Source organism: Vulpes vulpes, chromosome 14 (assembly GCF_048418805.1).
Source record: "Vulpes vulpes isolate BD-2025 chromosome 14, VulVul3, whole genome shotgun sequence".
Classification (NCBI taxonomy): Eukaryota; Metazoa; Chordata; class Mammalia; order Carnivora; family Canidae; genus Vulpes; species Vulpes vulpes.
This window is the reverse complement of record NC_132793.1, coordinates 82,957-104,381: the sequence shown is the minus strand read 5'-3', so window position 1 is coordinate 104,381 and position 21,425 is coordinate 82,957. Positions and strand designations below refer to the sequence as shown.

The 21,425-nt window shown below is 60.3% G+C and overlaps 1 protein-coding gene across 18 annotated transcripts in view; it reads left to right on the top strand.

Moving 5' to 3' along the window:
- MYT1 (myelin transcription factor 1) overlaps positions 1 to 21,425 on the top strand; it is a 62,382-nt gene that overhangs the window by 20,159 nt on the left and 20,798 nt on the right. For 12 of the 18 annotated variants that reach the window (XM_072735255.1, XM_026014999.2, XM_072735254.1 and 9 more), the window contains 9 exons: positions 5,787 to 5,841; positions 6,656 to 6,686; positions 11,881 to 11,943; positions 12,622 to 12,869; positions 13,958 to 14,845; positions 16,528 to 16,662; positions 17,375 to 17,465; positions 18,441 to 18,554; positions 21,020 to 21,234. In XM_072735255.1, coding sequence (XP_072591356.1) covers positions 5,787 to 5,841; positions 6,656 to 6,686; positions 11,881 to 11,943; positions 12,622 to 12,869; positions 13,958 to 14,845; positions 16,528 to 16,662; positions 17,375 to 17,465; positions 18,441 to 18,554; positions 21,020 to 21,234 — 1,840 coding nt within the window. The remainder of the gene's footprint in view (positions 1 to 5,786; positions 5,842 to 6,655; positions 6,687 to 11,880; positions 11,944 to 12,621; positions 12,870 to 13,957; positions 14,846 to 16,527; positions 16,663 to 17,374; positions 17,466 to 18,440; positions 18,555 to 21,019; positions 21,235 to 21,425) is intronic. The other 6 variants (XM_072735261.1, XM_072735263.1, XM_026015001.2 and 3 more) reach the window with 1 other exon arrangement.

The window sequence follows — 21,425 nt, the reverse complement described above, 5'->3', positions numbered from 1 at the left end:
CATTAACATACAGCGTTATATTAGTTTCAGATGTACAATAAATGATCCAACAGTTCTATGCATGATTCGGTGCCCATCACCTGTCTCACCCATCCTGCCACCTCTTCCCCTCTGGCAACCACCAGTCTGTTCTCTCTAGTTAAGACGCTGGGTTCTTTTGTTTGTTTGTTTGTCTCCATATAACTATAATTTTTAATTTGGGGGTTGGAGTGAGCCACAATCCTCTGCTCAGAGATGTTAGGAGGATCCCTCCCAAGACATGTGTTAAGTAATGCTCCATGGGGTGTCCTTTTTACAAAGCAAGGAAAAGCCTGTCGTGTTCAGCTGCCAGTAGGTCGAACAATGAATGGGTGGAATGTCAGGAGAGTTTCAGAGACACAGTGGGACGCCCCAAAGGGGGGACAGAACTATCATTTCAAGGAACCAGGGGTGCTGGGAGGGCCATGGTGAGGAAGGAGGTCAGGGCTGTGGGCATATGGTTTAGCCTCACAGGTTGGAGAGTGGAAAGCTGAATGTGTGCAGAGGGCTCCTGAGGTAGTAGGACTTGTACATCTTTGAAGAAGAAGCTGCTCTGCGGGCTGACCCTTGATCCGGCATGCAGGTACGTGCTCAGAAGAACGGGAAGCCAGGAGGGTTGTGCAGGCAGGCAGCAGCCTATGGGTCTGGGGATGGGGGGCTCTGAAGGATTCCATTGGAGTGCTTGGTGGGAAGGAGCACGGAACTCACTTCAATGCTGCTCCTAAATCCTTCAGTGAAGCTTCGTCCCAGGGGTGGGAACATGGATCTGCTGGAAGGGCTTCATGGTGGTGATGTGCGAGTTGGCTGTGCACAAGCGAGAGAATGAAACAAGCCCAGATTGCTACCCCTCCCCACTCTTCCCTTCCCTGGAGAAAGGGGACACTGGCAGATGCAGTTGCAGCCAATAGGGTGGGTGACTGCCAGGTCCCGGCCACCTCCTGTTATGTCCCTCTGCCCTCCTCATCCTCCTCATCCTTTCCATGTCACCCCTTCCTTCTAGGCAGCTTTGTCTGTGGTCTCCTGAGGGTCAGTAGATGCCCCCCGCTCTTTGTCTAGTTCTTCCAGGAGGGAAAACACTGAAACCCTCCCACGGGGACACTATAATCCATATAATCTTGTGGATTTAAAAAATTGTGCTAAGTCCATTCTAATTTTCCAGCTTTGCTAGCTGTTGCAACACATTCTACATAAAATGGAACCATAACCTGTCTCCTCCTCCCGCTCCAGGTGGGGATGAGTGCCCCCATGGCCTCAGGGAGTCTGGAACCCCCGCCTGCCTTCAGGCTCTGACGGCTCCTGCCCATATTCCCCGGTTCCAGGATCTCAGAGACATTCCCAACTCTTGGCCATTTGTCTATTTGTCTGCCTGTCGGCCCTTACATAATATGTGCCGAGCAGGGAATGAAGCCATGGCACCTCACTCTCTGTAGGAGAGGAAATGACCTTGGAAACACGAGTGAGTGAGCTTATTTCAGAGCAAGATGAGGACCATGAGAGGAATGAACAGGCACAGAACAGAGAGGGTGGGAAAAGGAGGCACAGGCCTGGCTTTTGAGAGGCCACCCAGGTGTGTTTCCTGCTTCCCAGGACGGGAGCATCTCTCACCCCGAGGCCACCCTCCCTAAGACCCTCGGGTCGTCACTGCTTCACTGAGCCTCATCACTCCCACCCAGGCTCCCAAGTCTGAGCAGCCCCCTCCACACTGAGCTCTTTCCTGGAGTGAGGACCCTGCCACCTGGGGCTGAGGCTGGCTCTTACTCCTCCTGCCAGGACACCTGCAGGGACTGGGGAGGCAGGACAGCCTCAGCATGAGTTCTGTTCTTTGTCCCACCCTTAGCCATCCATATAAAAGAGCAAGGGACGTGGAACAGCATGGAGAGGAGGGAAGCTCTCAGGCTGGAAGGCCTGGGAAGAGCCAAGAAGAAAGGAGAGAGTGGGAAGGGAGAGGAGAATGTAAGAGAGAGAAGGGGGGAGGAGGACCCCTCCAGAGACCACGAAGGATGCCCCTGAACTTGGGGAGGGTGGGGGGTGCAGGGGGCAGACCTGGCCTCTGAGGGTAAAGGCGAAGCTTGGCACAAAGTCTGCTGGGCCTCGTTGCTCACCTCGTGAAAAATCTCTGACTGGACACTCAGGGGACACTGAGGGCCTATCCTCTCTGCCTTCCTGCCGGCTGTGTGTCTGGGTTCTGACAATCACAGCCCAGGAGTCCGGACAAATCTATGGGTTTCGAGGCTGCATAATGACTGCATTTGCTTTGTTGGTCCCAAGTTTGTAAATGTCCAACTTAGGAGACTCCGTTTCGGCAAGGGTGCTGTGCAGATGGGTCTGAAACGGGGCTGGTCTCTGCAGCCCGACGCGGTAAGAACCATTTGTATTTAAAAAGAGCTTATGTGATTAATCTTGACTTTACAAAAAAAAAAAGTACAAAACAGAACAAAATAGTAACACCTTCTTGAGTGAGACCCATTATATGGCACTAACAAAGCAAGTTAAAGGGAAGGATGAAGAGACAATTCTCTCTGGTTAATGGATGTGGCAAAACAGGATGTCTCTGCATTTATAAATTCTCCTCTGCACCGTTTCCTCTTGAAAACAGAACTGTTGAAATATTAATTAGAGAGGAGTGATGGTTTAAGGAGCGGAGGGAAGCTGTAAGACAGGCTCCTGGTGGCAGAAAGACGTTGGCCCACAGAAACAGAGCGCGACGCCGCTCTTGAGAGAGATCACCGCGCCCCACGGCGGGTGGGGACGGGGTCGGCCGGCGGGCGGCGCAAGGGGCCTTTTCGCCCTCGGGTGAGAGGCCATTCAGTAGTCCCTGGGCCGGACAGAAATAGAGACTTGGTTGGCCCGTGCTTGGAACAAGTGAAGGGTTCTTAAAAATAAATCAATGAAACGTTGGAAAGTGTCTCATTGTCTCTGCGCCCGAGTGGCCTGTCTTTGTGGAGTGAGGGACAGAAGGCCCTGGGGGGCTGCCAGGAAGCCAAGCAGCCCGAGTCCAGGTGGTGTATGGGCGCCGGCTCTCCATCCACGACAGGCAGTGAGGCCGGCAGAGAACCCGCCCCTGGAGAACCTTCGGGTCTCGGGGAAGGAAGCAACGTAGGTGCCCGGAGGAGCTGGGTTCATCGCAGCTCTGCCCAGAGGCTTCCCAGGCGGCCGCCACCGCTCCTTTCAAACAGCTCGGGAATCAGGGAATCAAAGTCCCCTGCTTGGTCGTTGCTGTGCCACGTCACTGCTCTCCCGGCTTCATTCTCATATTAAAGAGCTAACTCGTTTTTCCTCCTGTGGCTGGAGTTTTCTTTCTTTCTTTTTTAAAATCAAAGCTACATGCACTGAAGAGAACTTCTCACTTATTGACCATTTGATGCAGATAAATTGCAAATGGAAAGGTGCTCGGCAAACTGAATGTCACAGCTGTTAGCTTCATCAATGGGAGCTCGTAGTTTGCAAGCAGCGCCCATTACGCATCCCTGCAACTCTCTCTATTCTCTGCTCTTTGAATAATTTATCTGCAGGAAATCCAAATTGCCAAGGCACGCTTTAACCTAGCAGAATGATTGCCAATTTCCTTGGGAAAACTGACAAAAAAAAAAAAAAAAGCTGTAGATTGCATTTCAGCTGAAAGCAGGCGCCCGGCAATCAGACGCATTAGCTCCATTGTGCGGCCTACGTCGGAAGGCCCTGCGCTTGGGCTCAGTGCAGATGACATTTGAAGGCTCATAAATGTAATGAAGTCCCTTTGACACCTGCTCCTCTCTTCACTTTAAATGTGAGTCATTGGTCCACGGGGAACCTCTGCTTTAAAAATAGAGATTATAGTAATTGTCTTCCATGCTATTGGAAGGCTGTAATAAACGCACAGCTCGTGACACTGTGGCTCTGCAGCCCGGGGTCGACAGGTTGCATAAATTACAACCAGGTTTTGATTTTTCTTCCTTAACAAATCACATAAATCACTGTAGGTTAGCACGGCCCGTGTGGGAGGTTCACTCTGCAAATTCTGTCTTACTAATGGGGGGTGCCTTCCCTTCCTCTGCGGGTCGGGGTGTCAGCTCAGACCGCAGACCCTTGTCTCGTGCGGGCCGTGGCCCTTCCTGTGGCCCTTCCTTCCTTTCTCTGCTCCTTCTTTCCTACTGTTTGGCTTTGGGCTACGGCCTGGGATGGCCAGAGTAGCTCCCTCCCCTTCCCGACCATAGGATGGGTGGCGAGCCTCCTGGGCCCTGGCTGTCCTGAGGCCTCCTAGGGTTCATGGGACGCATGGATCACACCTCACCCGGCCTTGGAGACAAGGAACGGCTCGGTGTCCCTCCTACCTTGTACCTCTTCATCACCTACCTGCCCAGATTTGACACACGCCCACGGTTCTATGTGGCAGCCTGCAGGCCCCGGGGACACCCCCACCCCGGGCTGTCTGCGACCCTTGTGCCCAGTATCACCCTCCTGAGGGCCCTCCCTTGACTCCCTACAGGACTGTATGGACAGCGTTCCCCATGGAAGTTGGTCAGAGGCAGGCAACGTGGGGGTTCCCTGATGGGCTCAGGTGGGGTGACCAGGGGACGTGAGGTGTCTGCACGGTGTGGGGTGCTCTGTCCCTCAGGAGGCCCCTCTCATCCTTTCCTTTGAGAAGCGACATCCCTGGGGGGTGGCCTGTGCATCCTGTCCAGAAGGCCCCTTGGCCTGCATTCTTGCCCTCAGGGGGCTTTCACTTGACCCTGCTTCCTGCCTCTAGAAGCTCGCCATACGCAGCTGCGGGCACCTGGCATGTGGCCAGCCAAACCCAGATGTGCTGAGAGTCCACGATCCGTGCAGGCTTTTGAAGAGTTAACCCGGAACAAAGTCCCGTCCACAATTTCTTATATTGATTACTGTCGAAGTCACAGTGTGTCGGGTAGATCGGGCTAAGCAAGACCGTAGTATTAAAATCCATTTCACGTTTCCTTTTGTGCTTATTTTTAAAATTTTTTTTAAAGATCTTATTTATTTATTCCTGAGAGACACAGAAAGAGAGAGGCAGAGACACAGGCAGAGGGAGAAGCAGGCTCCATGCAGGGAGCCCGACGGGGACTCGACGGATCACGCCCTGGGCTGAAGGCAGATGCTTAACTGCTGAGCCCCCCGGGCAACCCTCCTTTTGCGTTTATAATGTGGCTACCAGCACACTTGAGGCCTGTCCCTGACCTGGTCTCTATTTCCCGGGGTGGTAGGGCTCTGGAGGTCCCTAACTGCGAAGGGCGCACGCTCCCCGGGCTCTCTCCGGGACGGTGCACGTAGAAATCGGAGGCGCTTGCTCTCTGGGCGCTCTGTGGTGGCCCAGTCCCTTCCCCTCCATCTGTTTCTAAGAGGATGATCCTGGCGTGTGAGGCACTTACTTGAATGGGAAGCCGGCTCTGGGGCCCCGTGGGTGACCCGCCGTGAGGCCTGAGCAGCTGGCACCCCCACGTGAGCAGTGGGTGGTGCTCCTCAGCCACGCCAGGAGACCACGTGCCAGAAACCCTACCACCCCTGAGGATGGAGGGGGCGGGGCGGGGCTCCTGCCTGGGTTCCTCGCCAGGTGGGAGGGCTGGGAGCAGGCCGCGGGAACACCCGGGGCTTGGGGTCTCTGCTCTGGGCCTCAGGCCTTCCCCTCCAGGAGCCCACTCCCTGCGTCTCTGTCGCAGACTCACTGTCCCCAGCAGAGCTGGAGCCAGACGATGGCTGGAGGTCCGGCGCAGCCCCGGAGGGGTGGCTCTGTGCTGGGTCTCCGTGAACATCGCAGTTGTTTTTGCTTGCAGATGAGCTTGGACAATGAGGATAAGCGGGCTCGCACGCGCTCCAAGGCCGTCCGAGGTGAGTGCCCCCTCCGTCGGCTCTGGCCCGGGGTCCCAGGCCTTAAAAGCAGCGAGAACAGAACCGCTGACGAGCAGGCCCTGGGACGCTCCTCCCCGTGCGCTGGGCACTTGGGGTCCGTGGTGTCTGGTGGCCTTGGACCTCTTCAGCCTCAGGTGCCTGAGGTGTCTGCTTTGGGGTCCCGACAAGCCTGCCTGGGGTGGTGACAGGAGACAGATGGCTCCACCGAGTGGGGAAGGCAAAGCTCAGTCGGGAGATCTTTCTATTTGGAGTCAGAATGCTGCGAGCCCTCTGCCCCCAGCCTCCTGCCCTCCCAGCACGCCGGTCGCAGTGGGGTGGGAGGCCAGGGAGCCAAGGCCCCCTGACCGCTTGGCCAGCCTCACCCCCCGGACCCCATGAGCACATGTGGAACCACAAGCACTGAGCTTCTCAGCTGAGCTGCCCAGTCGGACCCCAGGGCATTGTGCCCCGTCACTAGGGCCCAGCTGAGTGGCCCATCTGTTCTCTCCGTCCAGCCTTATCTGCTGGGCTGAGTTTCCTGTTGGAAGCTGACTTCCAGCTGCAGTTAGAGAAGCAGATACTGCCCTGGCCCCGAAGCCCGGACAGCTCGTATTAGTGGGCATGGGGCCCACTCTGCAGAACCACCAGCCTCTCGCGGGGGCCTCTGGGGAACCCTGCAGGACATTCTAGGAGGAGGGGTTCAGTTTGCACTGGGATTGCCTCCACTTTTTATTCCATTTGTGCCGTGAGGGCAACGTGGCTTTTCTGTTCGGACTCCCACATGTGTTTCCCTGTTTCTCTTTCTCTCACTCAGTGCCCCCAGAGCCCACAGGTGCCGACCTCAGGTAAGAAAGGCTTTCTGCTAGCACCCGGCGTTGCGCATGCCTGTGACCCTGAGCACCCCCAGCGTCCCACACGGGGCGTTCCCGCTCTCCCGAGCCCTTGCCTCGAGCCCGGCGGTGTTCACCTGGCCTCTGCCCTCTCCCACCTCTGCTCCGGCCGCACCCCGCAGCCAGCCTCGATCAGGGCCACGGGCGTTCTCGCGCCCGGTCACCACCAGGACCTGACTGTGTGCACGGTCCCCGGCCGGCCACGAGGTGCCGTGGAGTGGGCTCCCACAGAGGTTTGAGTCTGCTGGTTGGAGGCCCCATGTGGCCAGAGACGAGGGAACAGGCTGCCCAGGTCCCATGTCTCCCACTGATTCCAGACGCAGACAGAGGTTTGTGCGTTGGGGGTCTTCAGTGGCTGAGCTCTAGATTCTGGGTCACACCTCGCCTGCCTCGCCAGGACACGAGCATCCTGGGGAGGAAGGGAGGACAGCCCACCATGGGGATTTGCCGGGTCAAGGCAGGAGGGGCCGGGCTCTTGTCCCCAGAGGTGCACTTGCCGTCACCTGCCGGCTTCTGTCCTGGGTTTGGCCCTGGGGTTGCAGCCGGGGGATGGCCAGTGTCTGTGTGTCAGGGTCCCAGCACCACCCACACGACCTTTGCACTTCACACTCTGTGGACCTGGGCCCTTCTGGTGCCAGGCTTGGTGCTTAGTGCTGATGACGCCCAGTAACCGGCAAAGAAAACCGCCCCCTGGTCCCCCACCTGTGGGTTGAAGGGCTATGCCAATGTGTTCTGGCTCCAGCTTGAAAGGACAAAGGGAAGTGGTGCTTGTTGAGGGACCTGGCAAGTCAGGTGGGCCTCAGGGGCACCCTTTGATTTTCACCAACTCCCCACGAGAGGAAGCCAGGCTTGGCTGCAGCTGCGGTAACCTGCTTGGGACTTGTCCTTGGGGGACAGAAGGGCTCCAAGCCCACCGTCATTCCCATAGCAGCTCTGGGGCTGAGTACAGCACTGAGCCCTCCGCCCCCCAGCCCCCGGCCCCAGGCGGTAAGGGTGACAACGACTCCCGGGGGCCTTCTGTGAGCTTCCAGACCCCCAGCTGGGGTCTAACAGATCATTCAAGTTTCTGGGGTCAGTGCAGTTCCCTCCCTGCTCCGTCCGCCCCAGGCCTGGGCAGCCCTTCTCACATCGCTGTGCACGTCCAGGGCTTCAGGGCTTCCTAATTCTTTGGAGGAAAGATTCTCACTAAACTGGACAGGTCTGGGACCAGCACTGGAGTTATTGATGGGTGGCTTTTGCCAATCAGGAAAATGAGAGGACCCCAGAGTGTCCCCGTGTCCCTCTAACCTTTGAGGCTGTACGTTGGGGACAAAGGGATGGGGCACAGAGGAGGCCAGACTCCCAGGCTTGTGATGGGCTTGGCAGTGGCTGCACAGCATGGTTTCGCTCTCAGGAGGCGCTGCCTGGTGCTGTTATTACCCCGTGTGTGAAGTGGGGAAACTGAGTCTCAGAGGGTTCACGTTTGACCAAGGAGCTGGGTCACACACTGTACTGCTCAGAGCCCGGCCTAAATCACAGGGTGCAGGGCGGCCAAACCAGGCCAGTGGGAGGCCCCCCAACAGGCTCCCTGGAGGGGAGGTGGCCGCTGGCGCCAGCGGGCGCCCTCTGACCGGTGGGCCAGTAGGTGCTCAAAGGGCCAGGGGCTTCCAGGAGGAGGTGCTTCTTCCCCTGGGCCACGTGTTCAGCAGGGGGGCGTCTTCAGGACAGTGGAGGGAGGGGCTGGGCGACAGGTGAAGCCACCCAGGAGCTTGCAAAGGCAGATCCGAAGAGCGAGCTTCTCTCTTGTAATTTTGAAACAGCAGAAGCAAAAATGCCTCTGGAGACAGAACTGGTTTGGAGCAGTCTGCGGGGGGCTGGTCCGCGGGGGTTGTGTGCGCGCCTCCGTCCGCCGCGTGGCCTCAATCTGCGTACTTGGGAATAGACTGTTACGGTTTTTAAGGGGAAACTAGGGACAGATGCATCGATGTCTAATGTTTTAGCAACTACGTCTTCAGCCTTCCTCGTGTTTTGGGGAACGGCGGCTTGGCGTAAAGCGGAGAAGTCTATGCTCTGCCCGGACGGTCACTCCCGTGGCCACAGCCGCTTGCTGACCGTGAGCGACAGCGGGGACGTGGGCTGCGGCACGCTGGCCGCTCTCGCCCTTCCTCCCCGTGCGTGTCAGCCGCAGCAGGTGCCGCGGGCCGGGCTCCATCCCGCCCCCCCCAGCGCTGGGCTGCGGTCAGACGAGCAGCGGAGACCCTGGTCCTGGGGAGCTGATGGCCTGGGTGCCAGCGCAGGGGACACGCACTGTGACCTGGTACAGCAATGTCCTGGCGTGAGTCGCCGGCAGGGAGGGCCGAGCTAGGGTGCAGCCCTCCTGGGGGGAGCCGCTGCGTGGATGGGGGCCGATGCCTCGGGGTCCCGGAATCAGGTGTGGCCCCCTCCTCGGGCGGCCTCCAGGAGGCTGCGCGCCCTCGGGGCAGTGGCACGGCCTCGGGCTGAGCTGAGCAGCAGGCCGACCAGGAGCAGGCCGGGCTCCCTTCCCTCTCCCCTCTGCAGCCCACTTTGCCTCTCAGGCCCTGGATTTCTCTCGAAGCGCCCGCCAGAAAGTGAAGGGACCCGGCACTGTTTCCCTCGCACGAGGAAGAGCGGGTGGGCACTGCCATTTGTCCCTTACTCCATGCCACCTGCCGTCGTGCAGCCTTGCAGAGGCTCCGTCGGACGCGCAGGCTGGCGGGAAGGTGGGGCACCCAACCCCTGCCCCGGATGCCGGCCGCCCGACCCCTTTGTCGGGCTGCCCCTAAGTTTGAACAGAGTTGCCCATGCAGGGCGCCTGCATCGGGCTCCCTCTCAGCCACGTGGCCTCAGCGGAGCGTCCCCTCCGCGCCGGTGACTCAGTGGCTGGCTCCTGCCTTGGGGACAGGACCGGGGGGGTTCGGGTTCGCTGGGCGCGCGGCTTCCGCTGGGGATTTGGCCCCTCCTGGCCTCGGCCTGGACTTCCCTTCACGCCCGCTGTTTGTGCCTGGACCTGAGTGGTCCCCGGCCCCCGGCGGTGCTGAGTGCGAGCAGGCCCTCGGCAAGCCGCCCTGCTGTCGGCCTGTCCCTGCCACACTCCGGGGCCCCTGGGGAGTCCAGGGAGGGGTTTGGCCGAATGTGCCTCATCCGAGCGGGGAGAGGCTCCCGGGCCTGGAGCTGGTGCTGGTTCTGGCTCCGAGCCCCCGAGGGCACCAGAGCTGCTGCCCTGGGGGTGCTTGTAGGGAACACTGGGCCGTGAGGCAAGGGCTGCTGGTCGTGTGGCCGCCGGGCCTTGGCCAGGTCTCACGGGGCCTCCGTCGGACGTCCCCCCGCTGCTGTGTGCAGAGCAGGGGTGCGGGGGTTCCGGCTTCTTCTCCCAGAGGGGCCCTCACCTGCTCCTCGCCCATGGGCTCCCAGCCTGTCCTGCTGCCCTCTGGGCTGGAGGCCAGAGCTCTTCTGAACTGGTGGGTGGAGGTGTGGCTTGGGGCTGGTGACGTGTTCCGGGGCAGTGCCAGTGGCCTACAGGACTCCACAGCAGCTGTCACATAATTGCCTGATTAACTCAGTGATTAATCGGCTAATTGGGACCTCGGCTTCAAATCCCCAGTAACAAGGACCTTTTGTGAAAAGTCTCAAAGCTAGCTCTTGAGAGAGAGAAAGCAAGCGTGGGGCAGAGATTTCAGAATAGACAGGCCGGGGGCAGCGGTAAGTCCTGTCTGTCTGGAAAGGAAACCCACAATAAAATGGGCGCGTCTTCCCTCCCGCTCCTCCGTCCTCTCTCCCTCTTCGTCCTTTCCTTTCTTCCTCTTAAACACATGGACACCAGCCCTGAGATCGGCCTTGGTGGCCCCAGCTGGGAGGGCTCCACGGAGGCCGCCGCTCCCCCGCAGGCCGCCGCTCCCCCGCAAGCCGCGTTGAGCTCGGGGTGGGCGGGGCTCTGCGTCCACAGACCACCTGCTTCTCCCTGACGCGTCCGTGGGTGTGACCTGCGGGGCCAGATGAGCCCCTCAGTGCATTGCAGTCAGGCCCGTGATCAATCAACTTAGAGACCATCCGGCGTGTCTAGACAGAGGTCGGGGGCCGTGCCCTTTCTGGGGCCTACCCTGTTCTTACCTCGCAGGATCTGGGAACACCCCAGCTGAAGTGGGGAGCTCAGGCTCTGCGACGCCAAGCCTGTGAAAACCAAGGTCTTCCCATCTTGGGCACTGGGCATGGCCCCTCCGAGGAGCTCAGGCACGGCCTCCTCTGGGCGACCGCCCATGTGTTCTTCATCTCTCTGGGTATCAGTTTGCCGCTCTGGAAATGAGGTGGTGTCCGCTTCTTGCGGTCTGTGGTCTGTGGACATGCTCAGCGGCCCCCAGGACCCTGGCCTCACATGGAGCTGACTCTAGGAGAAGTGGGTTAGGTGGCATGCCCTGTGCCCAAGATCAGAAGTTTCTAGAGTTTTCTGTGGTTTGGTTCGATGGGGAGATGGCTGATGGTGGAGGGTGAGGAATTCCCCGGGGCCTCACCTTCATCCCCTGGGCACTTGCTGGCTCCCAGGCTGTGTGAGGCCCAGCAGCACCTCCGCCCTTTTTAGGTGTAGCCCCTGGGTCATCGGCCCTCCCGGCCTCACCTCCGTGCACCAGGGTGCAGGTTCTGCAGGAGGGTTGCAGCGGGGGCCTACAGCTTGGGCCAGGCCTGCATGTGTACTCAGAGCCGCTCCTGCCTGGATGCGCCTGGCAGGGCCCGAGAGCCTCAGAGCACAGCGATGGCCGTGAGAAGCAGGTTTCTTCTGCTTTGCCCTTGGGCCAGCCTCAGGAGCTGGTTCTGGGGGCTCCGCAGAGGGTCCTGTTTCCCAGCAGCTTGGAAGCCTGGTGGCAGTTTGCCTGCAGTGGGAAAAACTTATTCACAGAAAAAAGAAGCCGTCTAGGAGCCGCTGATGTTGGAAGTCTTGATCTCATACATACAGATCTTTAATTAAACACACTCATAAAATTGTAATGAGCCATTCGTTTATTTAAATGGGGTGAGTTATTTCATTAATTTTTAGCAAACTGTAAGCAGCCATTCTGAGATGTACTGTTTGGAGACAATCTCCTGCTCCCCAGGGTGAGGGTCTGGGGTGGGCGGGTCCTTCCCCCGAGTGACCCCTGCTGCTTGTCTCCCCCCCCAGCTGCCCCACCCCAGGGTGCACCGGCTCAGGACACATTCGGGGCAAGTACTCCAGGCACCGCAGGTAAGGAGGTTCCTGGGAGGGAGGCTGGGCTGCGGGGTGTTGGAGACCCTCTCCTTCTCCGGGCCCTACTGTAGGTCTAGAACCTTCCATCTCTGCCTGTGGCTGCTGAAGCTAACATGGCCCTGGCGTGTCATGCCGCGGTCTCTCTATTGGGGGCTTAAAGGCTGGATGAGTCCGTGGGGAGAGCTTAGAGCAGACCTGCCACACGTTGAGGTGAACCAGATGAGCTGCCACCTGGCTGTCATTGCTGTCATCCTGGGCGGGGGGCAGCCAGCTTGAGTGCAGGTGTGTGAGGGTGTGCAGGGCCTGGAGGTGCAGGAGGGAGGGCCGGGGCATCCTGATGACCTGCTTGGTGGGAGGCCGCAGGCTGCAGTTGACCCCGGGCCAGTCCCGTCCTCTTCCCGACGAGGGAGCGTGTGGACAGGGCCACTGAGGTTGGGTCTTACGAGAGAGGAAGCAAATGCAATTTAAAGCACATTGCGAGTTTTTAATATGGACAATTCATGTAAAATTGTCACCACCTCGACCTGCCCCATGTGAGCATGGGGCATCTAGTGCAGGGATGGTGGTGGGCGTACAGGCAAACTTTCAGAACCGGGTACTGGCTGCAGAGGGTGAAGAGTGGGCAGAGGCCCCCAGGGGGTGTTGACAGGGTGGCCCTGGCCCCCTTCCTCCCAGTTTGCAGAGCTGCCCTCTGGCCAAGAAGAGGAAGCTGGAGGGTGCCCAGGCCGAGCACCTGGTGTCCAAGCGGAAGTCCCACCCCCTGAAGCTGGCTCTGGACGAGGGCTACAGCGTGGACACCGACGGCAGCGAGGATGCCGAGGTGAAGGACGCCTCTGTTTCAGATGAATCGGAAGGAACTCTGGAGGAGGACGAGGCTGAAATGTCAGGACAGGAGGAGATTCATCGTCCTGAGCCAGCTGAAGGTGCTTTGTGGCTCTTTCTCCCCCGAAATAAAGGGTGCTTAGTGCGGCCCTGGAGAATCGCAGCCTGTGCGCGGGAGGGCCGCCCCAGTCAGTGAAAGGGCCGCGAGGAAGCCCTTCCCGAGAACAAGCGAGGGCTTGTCCTGATGCTCGGCGGTGCTTCCTGGAGAGGGGCCGGAGCGGGGCGCCTGAGGGCCTGGGGCCCCTTACTGTGCACACAGAGACGCCGGACAGACGGCCGAAGGCTGTGCATGTGCGCGGGGCCGGGCCTCAGCAGGCCCTGGGGGAGCCGGGGCAGGATGGGGCTGCAGGGTGCCTGGGACCCCGGCTTCCCTGTGGGGCACCCAGACGTTCGCAGAGGGAAGCGTGCATGTCCCCAAGCCTGGCAGACCGTGGAGCCCTGGGGGTGGCGCTGAGACCGAGGCCCGACCCCATGTGCCGTGTCCGAGCCAGGGGTGCCTTCTATGGTGGAGCCAATCCTCAGGGAGAGTCCTGACACTGGGCTCCCTCCCGGGGGTGTCGGGTGGTGCTCGAAGGGCTACGCGGTCCCTCGGGCTCTAGGTAGAAAGGACCAGCTTGCCTGCTTTCCTATAGAGGAGGCAGTTTGGGGTTCGGGGTGCGGCCCTGGCTGGCCCCCTCCTGGAATGGGCGGCCCAGGGCTGGCTCCCGCCCCCTGGCCGTCCTTGTCCACCATCCCACAGGGCCTGTGTGTTCTCAGCACCCGCAACGCCATAGTCATGGCAGTTAAGAGCTCTACATGTGTGTCTTTTAAAAACACAAATTCGTTTTCTGCTTTGTATTTGCGAAGCAGTCTTAAAAATCTGTCGTATTCTTTAAGTTCCATTTTATGATTTGAGAAAGTAGACATAAGGGTAAGATGCTGACAAAAAATAGCAGAGTATTTCCCAGCTACAAAACCAGAAGCGACTAGCCTGGCTGTCTCCTAAAATTAGCTCACAGTGCGCCCAGGTCCAGGCAGGGCGCAGGCACCAACGGCCACGGTCCACTTCTGGGGCTTGCGTGTCCTCAGGCTGTGCTGTGCGGGGTGCGGCCCCCCTGCGCAGCTCCCACATGTTTCTGATTTTGTGCAGGAAGGAGCCCTGTCAAGTCCCACTTTGCATCCAAGCCCATCGGCAGCTCCGCGGGCCCCGCCAAGGGCAGCTACAGCAGCTACCAGGAGATCATTGCCACTTCTCTTCTAAACTTGGGCCAGATCGCCGTAGAGACCCTCGTTGGGGAGGACCTGGGCCAGGGGGCCAAGCCGGGCCCCGCTGTGGTGCACCTGCTTCAGGAAGAGGCTGAGGAAGAGGCCACCAGTGATGAGGGGGAGAAGGACGTGTTCATCCGTCCAGACGACACAGAGGACGTCGTGGAAGTCAGCAGGGAGTGCTCCCAGGAGCCGGGTCCCCAGTCTGTGGAGGGTGTGGCCAGGGAGGAGTCCAGCAAGATGAAAGTTGCCCTGGGTAATGAGGAGGAAGAAGAAGAGGAGGAGGAGGAGGAGGAGGAAGAGGAGGAAGAGGAGGAGGAGGAGGAAGAAGAGGAGGAGGAGGAAGATGAAGAGGAGGAGGAGGAAGAGGAGGAGGAAGAGGAGGAGGAGGAGGAGGTCCCTGCTCCTGACGTCATCTGCCAGGAGGATGCCCCCCATGCCCCCACCCAGAAGGCCCCTGAACTCCGGCACCCAGCATCTCCCAGCCCCAAGCCCGAGTACTCCGTCATAGTAGAGGTGCGTTCTGACGACGGCAAGGACGAAGACTCACGCTCCCAGAAGTCTGCGGTCACGGACGAGTCGGAGATGTACGACATGATGACGCGGGGGAACCTGGGTCTCCTGGAGCAGGCCATCGCCCTGAAGGCCGAGCAGGTGCAAGCCGTCTGTGAGCCGGGCTGCCCACCCACCGAGCAGGGCCAGCTGGGCCCCGGAGAACCAGGGAAGGTGGCCAGGCCCCTGGATGCCTCACGGAAGAACTATTGCAGCAAAGGTAGGGCTGGTGGCCTGGCCCTGCGCACGGGCCCTCCTCCCCGCATCCTCCCTGCGCACCTGCTCCTCCTCCCTGCATCAGGTAGCGCCCCCCGCCCCCCAGGTGTGGAGATGCAGGCTGGGGGAGAGGCGGGCCAGAGTCCCTCACAGGCTGGGGGCAGGGCCAACAGGTGCAGAAAAGGACAAACAGACACATAATCACAGGCTGGTTGTTGATACCGAGGAGAAGGACTGACGCTGCCCCCATAGGGTGGTCTAGAGAGAGGCACAGAGCTCCGGGTGGGAGGAGGAGGCCCCGAGGGGCGGTGAGCGGGCTACAGCAGCTCGGCCACAGCCTGGGAGCCTGCCTTGGTTGTGGAGAGACGCACCTGGGGCATGGGGAGCCCCGGGTGAGCTCTGGGGAAGCCCAGGTGGTAAGTAGGTAGGGACGCAGGGCACAGATTTTCTGTGAATACTCACATGAGTCAGATGTGAGATACCGAGGGACACAGCCGAGGGGACACAGATGAGGACATTGTTTCAACCCGGAGGATAGCGGCCAAGGGCACACACGTCGGGGACAGCGGCCTGAGAGCTCAGATTCAGACCAGCAAGGTCTTGAGGGGACGTGGACGCAAGCAGACCAGGCAAAGGTGACACAAATCTATGGACAGGTGTTGGGGCCTCTGTGGGGTGTCACTCTGGGGCTCCCAGATCAGGGCAGACGGTGGTGGGAGACTGTTGAGCGCACGGCTGGAGGACTCAGACCCGTGGAAATGGACATTGGGAGACCCAGATGCAGGGTATCCTGCTTCCAGGGACAGAGTCGAGGGCATGGAGCCAGGGGACAGAGCCTCGGGGTGAGGCAGTGGGAGAGGCTGGGCGGACACTGGGGCGCTGAGCCGGTGTGAGCCCCGGGAGAGCCCGTGCGCGGCGGGCGGTGGGCGCTCAGGAAGGGGGGGCTCACGATGGCCAAAGTCCAGCTTCCTACCCCTTTGAACTTGGAGGGCGGAGCCAGCGTCCTGCCCTTGGAGCCCCTAGGGGCTTACCTGGGGTGGGAGTGCAGAGTGTGGCCGGGGCCTCCACACTCTCCCAGAGGCCATGGCTCCATCTAGGACTTTCTGTGGGACATCGGCCGTGCTTTGGGGATCGTCACCCACACTCAGTGGCCCTCCTGGCCCACAGAAGCTACATGAGATCAGCAGCTGACATTTGAGTTTACATTCCTGCCCGTGCTTTTCATAGTCGTGCGGCTTCGGGCAAGTTAGCATCCGTTTTTGTCCTTGTTTTGTCAAATCCAAAGGACACGTCCAGGCAAGGAACGTGTCACATCTCTCACCTCTCTATGCAGAGGCTGGACCTCAAGGCATGGGGGCTCTCGGAGGCACGCCCCCCCCCCCACGGAGCCAGTGAGACTCACACAATCTCCGCGGGAGCAGGGTGCGCGGGTGCCGGCTGCCCCCCGGGGCGTCCTCTTTAAAATGCTGCACATCCTGCTAGGGGGACACTTTGGACAGCCTCGGTTTCCATGAGGACCGCTGCCCAGAACTATCTAGCCCCCAGGCCCCCTCGGGCTCTTGGGCGGTCTGGCCATCTCTTCTCCGGCTGCCTGGGGCGGAGGATCACGGCTGTCCCGATCTCCCCCCTCGGCCCCCGCCGTGCGGCCCTTGGCTCCTCTCTAACCGATGCATCTTGTGTATTTAGATCCCTCAAGAGCTGAGAAGCGTGAGATCAAGTGTCCAACGCCAGGCTGTGACGGCACCGGCCACGTTACGGGGCTGTACCCTCACCACCGCAGCCTGTCTGGGTGCCCCCACAAGGACAGGATCCCCCCCGAGAGTGAGTAGCTGTGCACAGTGCAGCCGTCCCTGGGCTCGGTGGATGTTCACGCGGACACATGGTCACTCAGGGTCCTGTCCCCTCGCACTGGCACAGTCCAGATGCCCAAGCTTGAGGCCTATGAGGCGGGGGACATGGTGTGTGTCCAGTTATGTACCCTGAGACAGCAGCCCTCGCCGGGACCCCAGGAGGCCTGCCACACACGCAGGCGCACAGAGGGGGAGGTCGGGGTTGGCAGGCTGGGGAGACCAGCCATCGGTGCCCTCAAGGCCACGAGGAGGCCTGTCCTCACTTCTGGGCTAGAGGCAGGAATTGCAGCACCAACTTCAAAGGGCGAATCCCGGGATCCCTGGGTGGCGCAGCGATTTGGCGCCTGCCTTTGATCCAGGGCGCGATCCTGGAGACCCAGGATCGAATCCCACATCAGGCTCCCGATCCATGGAGCCTGCTTCTCCCTCTGCCTGTGTCCTGTGTCTCTCCCTCTCTCTCTCTCTCTCTCTCTCTCTCTCTCTCTCTGTGACTATCATAAATAAAAATAAATAAATTAAAAAAAAAAAACAAAAAAACAAAGGGCGAACCCCGGGGCAAGCCGAGGGGTTCAAGCTAAGTTGGCTTCTGCCCAGGGGGCAGGGCTGCGGTGGGGGGACGTGCCTTGGCGGGGCTGAGGCCTGCGGCTGTGCTCACGGTCGCCGTCCCGCTGGTTCTCTTCCAGTCTTGGCCATGCATGAGAACGTGCTGAAGTGCCCTACTCCGGGCTGTACGGGCCAAGGCCACGTGAACAGCAACCGCAACACGCACAGAAGGTACCCTTGGGCCGAGCCGGGGTGGCGGGGGCTGTGGTGGGCGGGGCCTGGTGCCAGGTCAAGGCCTCCTGGTGGGGGTCAAGACGGTGCCCAGACGTGGTCACTGTGGTGGGGGTCCCGAGAGACCAGAGGGTGGCCCGAAGGATGGGTATGTGCCCTTCGGAGAGGCCCACTGCCCACAGGAACGCTGGGGGGAGGCTGAGCGTCCTGCCAGTGTTGGGAAGCGTCTGCGCTGGCTCTTGCCCGCGGTGGGCCTCTGCTGGCCAGGACCAAGGTCTGGGCGGTCCTGCGGGGGCTGTGGTCCAGGTAGAAGCGACACTGTCAGGGTGCACCCACCGTTTAGCAGCCTGCCGTCTTCCGCAGCAAGAGGCGACTGTATTTCCACACCTGGCCCAAGCACCTCGGGGAGTGTGGCGTTGAAGGGATGTGGCCTCGCCAAGGCTGCTAGGGCTGCTGAGGTCACTTCATTGAGAAGAGGCCAAACTCCTGAGACTCCCGACCCTGTGACTGGTCACCTCCCCAGCAGCCAGGCAGCTTAATCCTGACAGACGGAGGTGCTCCTGGGATGTCTTAGGTGGGGTGCTTCCTGGGCAGGGCCTGGGCCTCCGCATGCCCTGGTAGAGGCCACATGCCCAGGGTCAGCACCCAGGTTGTGTGGCCTGTGGGCTTCCCCAAGTCGGCTGACGGAGCGTGAGCCAGAGACAGGTCCCGAGTGTAGCCTGGTTGGCCAGGAGGGGCAGGCCGTGGCCCAGACCTGCCCAGCGGACGTGCCTTTGCCCAGGGCTGGGAGGGCACTGAGGATACACTTCGGCTTTGTGTCACTGCTTAGAGTTTGCCCAGACAGAAACGGATGGGGCCGCTGCTACTCTCGGGGCTGGAGGCGAGCGAGAGAGCCCGGGTCTGCGGGGTACCCGGCCTGGACTGCAATCACTGTCTGGGGGCACTGCTTAGCTGTCCTCTTTGCCTTCTCCCTAGTTTGTCTGGGTGTCCCATTGCTGCTGCTGAAAAATTAGCCAAATCTCATGAGAAACAACAGCCGCAAACGGGAGATCCTTCCAAGAATAGCTCCAATTCAGATCGGATCCTCAGGTGAGCGAAAGGAGCCAGAGAACCAAAGGGGCCCGCCTTCCCAAATGCCTCTGGGGCTGCGTGTGCACGCGGGTGTGCACGCGGGTGTGTGAGTGTGCGTGCATGCGTGTGCTCGTGTCCTGAGTGGGGGCCTCCCACGGGCAGAGCCAGGAGGTCGTTTCTGGGCACGCAGGACAGAGTCTGACGTGTGCTGCTGTCACCAGCGCTCTGGCCGGGCTGCAGACACCCACAGGCTGTCCCTGCCTTGTCCTCCCAAAGGCATCTGGCCCCACCCCTTGGGATTACTCAGGGATTTGTCTGAGAGGCGCTGAGGGCTGCTGCTGCCCAGAAGCGCCAGCAGCAGCTCCTTCCCGACCATCCTGCCTACACCTCACCCCAAGAAGGGCCCCTAAACCAGGGGAGAAGAGTGGGTACATGTGGTGCCCCTCAGAGCATTGCCTGCTTGTGGCCCCAGTGGTCCCGAGGCAGCAGGAGGCACGCGTGTGCTTAGGTGCTGGTGCACGAGTCGTGTGTAGCCGTGTCAGCAGCAGGAGGGCTTGTGAACGGCCGTCCAGCACACATCTGCTTGGCACTGCCACCACCCGTGTGACCTGTGAAGCGGGTGCCACAACTGAGGCCAGACCTCAGAACTCGCCTGGGGCCAGCCCGGCTTCAGAGTTTTCGTCTTGACCAGTGGGGTGATTCCCACCCATCGCCCCCACTCAGTGGACCCACTGCTTCCTGTTTCTCTGAGGGACTAGGGTTCATACAGTCTTCCCCGTCCACAGTTCCGCGTCTGCCTCCCGCGGGGGAATGTGGGAGCCCGGGACCCTTGCTCCCTGCAGAGGCCTAGTGCTGGGCAGTGGCGTGGGTCCTGGGCTGGAGAGAGGCCCACCTCCTTTCAGGGCTCACCCAAGCCCGCGCCCCTTCCCTGGAGCGTGCCCGCCGAGGCCCAACCAGAGGACCTTGCCCGCCCACCCGGCCCTGCTCTGCGGTGCCACGCGAGGGGTCTCTGGGCAGGCCCGGGGCTGGGACCTCACCCTCTGCACTCCCGTCCAACGGGTGTCTTCAGCCTCACGTCCACTTGGCTTCTCCCCACCTGCTGGCTCTTAGGATGGCTGGAGGTTGCTCTTCCTGCCCTATAACTGTTCTCCCAGCTTCCTGCCAGTTAACTGCTCCTCCAGTTTTCTTCTTGCCTGGATAGAAGTCACTGGTAAAATGTCAAACCCGCAGGCAGGGTGAGGCCCAGCGAGCTCGTGTTTCCGGGCATCACACGCTGGGGTGTGGGGAGAACCTTTGTGCACTTCTGCTGGCGTCACAGGCACTAAGTCTGTGCTGCGGGACGGAGCCCTGGCCGAGGAAGCCAACCCAACGTGGTTCCCATGTTAAGCTTAGGGTCCTTTTCTCCCCTGGGAACCAAGCACTCTCCAGAAACGTCTTCCAATGCTGCTAGGCCCTCCAGACCTCCTTGGGGAAGGAGCGTGTGCCCATGTTTGGGGGGATCTGCTTCTTCAAGGTCCAGGCTCAGAGCTGATCTCCTCAAGGTTGCAGGGTCTTTCCATCACCGGGCTCCTGTTTTGGGGCCACACGCAAGATCTTATAGCACTCAGCACCTTGGAGACCTCACTGCCGACCCCTTCTTAATTCCAGGGACCCATTCTTTTTAGATTTCAGTCATTGCTGGGCTCAGAGTCAAGAGCAAGCAGAGCTGGGGTGCAGAGGGGCCTCCCAGCCTCTCCTTTCCCCTTCTCTCTGAGCTGACCAGCACACCTTGTGCGGTGGCCATTCCCCACCTGGCTGGTCTTCCTGCCCTGGCTCCTGTGCTGCCTGGGCTGCTGTCCTTCCGCTACCCTCTTGTGCATGTAAAACACGGAGCTCTTCTAAGGGCTCCTGGGACAGCGAACTGAATGCCTGTAGTGCCTTCAACCGTTTCGGCCCCTCCAGGGCTCCTCTCAATTGACCTCAAGCCGAGAAGAGCGGAGGGCTGAACCCCTGCCCAGGGAAGAGCTGAGTCGGGTCCTCCGGGAACATGGTTCTCAGAAGCACAGCCGTGCCCCCTCTGGATGTCCCACCTCCCTCCCCCCCTGGGGAGTTGTGTCATTCCATCAGGAGAGTGCTGTCTGGGGCGGCTGGCCCCTGTCCCAGAGACCCTCCTGCAGGGTTGCCCGCCAAGGGCTCATTCTACTAGTAGCAGAGGTGTTGGGACCTGCTCTCCTAAGCTCTGGGGCAGAGTCTCAGGCCCTCCGTCCTCTGGCTAGCACTGTCTGCAAGGACACAGGCCATCTTGTCCTCAGCGCTCCCGTTGCTCCCTCCCTGCAGCAGCTTTTCCTCCTGTGGATCAGGCCCCAGCTACCCTTCAGTGGTGGGTCCTGGGGGAGGGTCTCTGTGCACGTGGGGCTCCGAGGGGTTTCTGCCCAGGCTGTGGGATGGGCCGTGGGTCCCCGGGCCCTGTCCTCATGGTTCTGCACCTGTGTCCTCTACCTCAGGCCTATGTGCTTCGTGAAGCAGCTTGAGGTTCCTCCGTATGGAAGCTACCGGCCTAGTGTGGCCCCTGCCACACCCAGGGCCAACCTGGCCAAGGAGCTGGAGAAGTTCTCCAAGGTCACCTTTGACTACGCAAGTTTTGACGCTCAGGTTTTTGGCAAACGCATGCTTGCCCCAAAGATTCAGACCAGCGAAACCTCACCTAAAGCCTTTAAATGTAAGTTGGGGAGCTTCACTCCTGAAAGGTATAGGGTTTGAGAGACGGGGAGGAGGGACCCCGTCCTCTAACGGTGTGCAGGGTATCTCTCCCCTGGGGGCACCTGGCCGTGCCAGTGTCTACCGTGGTGGCTTTCCCGGAGTTTGTGTCTTGCCCACATCACGGCCATCATGTTCCCCATCAAGTCTGAT